At 49.0% G+C, this 2,200-nt stretch overlaps 1 protein-coding gene across 1 annotated transcript; it reads right to left on the reverse strand.

Moving 5' to 3' along the window:
* Positions 1-624: 624 nt before the first annotated feature.
* GNI_131500 (putative transmembrane protein) lies at positions 625-1,161 on the reverse strand (the record flags this gene model as incomplete). The annotated part of the gene is made up of 1 exon (XM_011133879.1): positions 625-1,161. The coding sequence occupies one exon, from the start codon at positions 1,159-1,161 to the stop codon at positions 625-627; it is 537 nt and encodes a 178-aa protein (XP_011132181.1).
* Positions 1,162-2,200: the final 1,039 nt, after the last annotated feature.

Below are 2,200 nucleotides of genomic sequence, written 5' to 3' on the forward strand. Positions count from 1 at the left end.
GCGGTGACGACGGCGGTGACCAAGGCGGTGACGACGGTGGCGACGAAGGCGGTGACGACGGCGGCGACCAAGGCGGTGACGACGGCGGTGGTGGTGAGGGGATGTCCTCTTACGGAGGAGCCGGCTCTTCGTATCATCCTCCTCCTAATTTTCAGCAAATTGATGCTATGATAGATTCATTACCGTTCGAAGGCAAGTATGTCGCTCGGGCGGACGGCCAGGCGGTTGAGATTTCGAATTCTGACGCGAATGTTCTGAGGGAGCAGTTGAAAATCCAGTTACGGAACAAACTGTGGACGGAGTGGGTAAGCGAAATGGCGTCACTATCTCCAGCGACTCAATGAAGCTGCCCAGCACACGCGTGTGTCCAGCACACGCGAGTGTCCAGCACACGCGAGTGTCCAGCACACGCGAGTGCCCAGCACACGCGAGTGCCCAGCACACGCGATTATGCCCAGCACACGCGATTACAGAGGCAAACCGGACGGTTAAGGACCTTTGGAAGTTACGTGTTTAGTAGTTCCCTCATCACGCATTTAAGTTAGTTTAGTACGGGTGGCTGAGATAGCGTGGTCTTGTATGGATTTGGTCTTGTATGCGTCGATTTAGTTGACAGTGTTATTTTTAGAGGTAGTTAGCAACAAGCATAAAGAACCTGATAACGAGGAGTGCAAGACAGATGTCGCCTGCGATATCGCCTATGACTTTGTAATGATTCCAGAGTGCAGGAGCGTTGTTGATGAGTTTCTTCATGACCGGGTTAAGCTTGAACGCCTCGGAAAACATTGATAGTGCCATACCATATGAGTTGTCTGTTTGTGGCATCTTCATAACTATAAAAAGGTATTTGATGAATTCACCGAGTGCGAATAGTAGGATGGGATGTATGTATAATCCGCTTTGGTCTAGCCGGAGTACGCGGTCATAATAGACTCCATAATAAGCGCTTCCAAAGACCAAAGAAATGAACCAGGCAGCTTCAACTCGTGCCTTACGAACGCTGAAGATTCTTTCATCATATACCACTTCACTCTCCATCGCATCCGGTACCGGACTCCCCAAGTCACTTCCGCCTACCGCCTCCATACGGAAGCTCGATTGCTTCAACACACGTTCGCGCCGTTTTTTCGCCTGAGTTAACAATTGTTCCTCATCACTCATTTTCCTCGCCAAAACTTGCGGGTTTGGTTTCTCACGCAATAAACTTACACCCCACGAACCCAACGCAACACAACCTATCAACGCAGCACACCCTGTAAACGCACTTCCAACGTCCTATGATTTTATACACAACGCACTTTCTAACAGAGGAACAACTTTCAACCATGAATCTCCCCAACGACCATATGCAAACGGTATACCATGAGGAACGGAAGCGGCTGATGAGATATGGAGGGTCCAAGTCTGCACCTCCTGAGATTCTTCAGCAGGTATGCAATTCCCAACATGAACGTTCACCCAGAATTATTGCCAGCCACTGTTATCACTAGTAAGTGTTATGTTTTCTGCGAGGTTAGTTACGTTGTCGCGAGTTGTTAACAGAGCCGACTGTGAATGATTCTGGTACATGTGAGAGGCTGGCAAGTGTCTTGCAATTAAGGGACGTGTTGGAGCCGCTGTATTTCGTTTGTAAGAAACGTCAAGTGATTTCTCGTGAGGTCGAACGTTCGAAACGGAGGCTTGGTATGGTCCAAGGTCTTGCTAGGAGGTTAGCTCCTTATTGTAAACCTCCGCCGGAATATTCAGATTGGACGGGACTCGATGCCTTTTGTGTCCCAGGTTATATGTTCCCTTGTCCTGATAATGCTATGATTACTCGTTCTCTCTTCTACCAAGGTGGAACACCTGAGGCCATCCTTCGATGTCTACCACCTATCATTGAAGCTGAACTACACCAAAATAGCACGACACACTACAAGCTAAAGGTCACACCCGTTACTAAAGATGCTGCCTGCTTCGTGTCCATCTCATTCGATTCATTCAAACCATACAATCAAGAACAACCACCTACTCTAACAGCACCCGCTGACTTCTCCATACAAGCATACTGCACAGCACCCAACTATCTACCTTCAGAACTCACCGTCAAATTGCTGCGACTCACCACTATTACTACTGACGGCAAAGCGAAAGAAACTGTCACACAAGGCACCTCCGTCTACGCGTACCCCACCACATACCCACCAACTCCGCACCCAGG

The sequence above is a fragment of the Gregarina niphandrodes genome (genome assembly GCF_000223845.1).
Source record: "Gregarina niphandrodes unplaced genomic scaffold scaffold00033, whole genome shotgun sequence".
NCBI classification, from domain to species: domain Eukaryota; phylum Apicomplexa; class Conoidasida; order Eugregarinorida; family Gregarinidae; genus Gregarina; species Gregarina niphandrodes.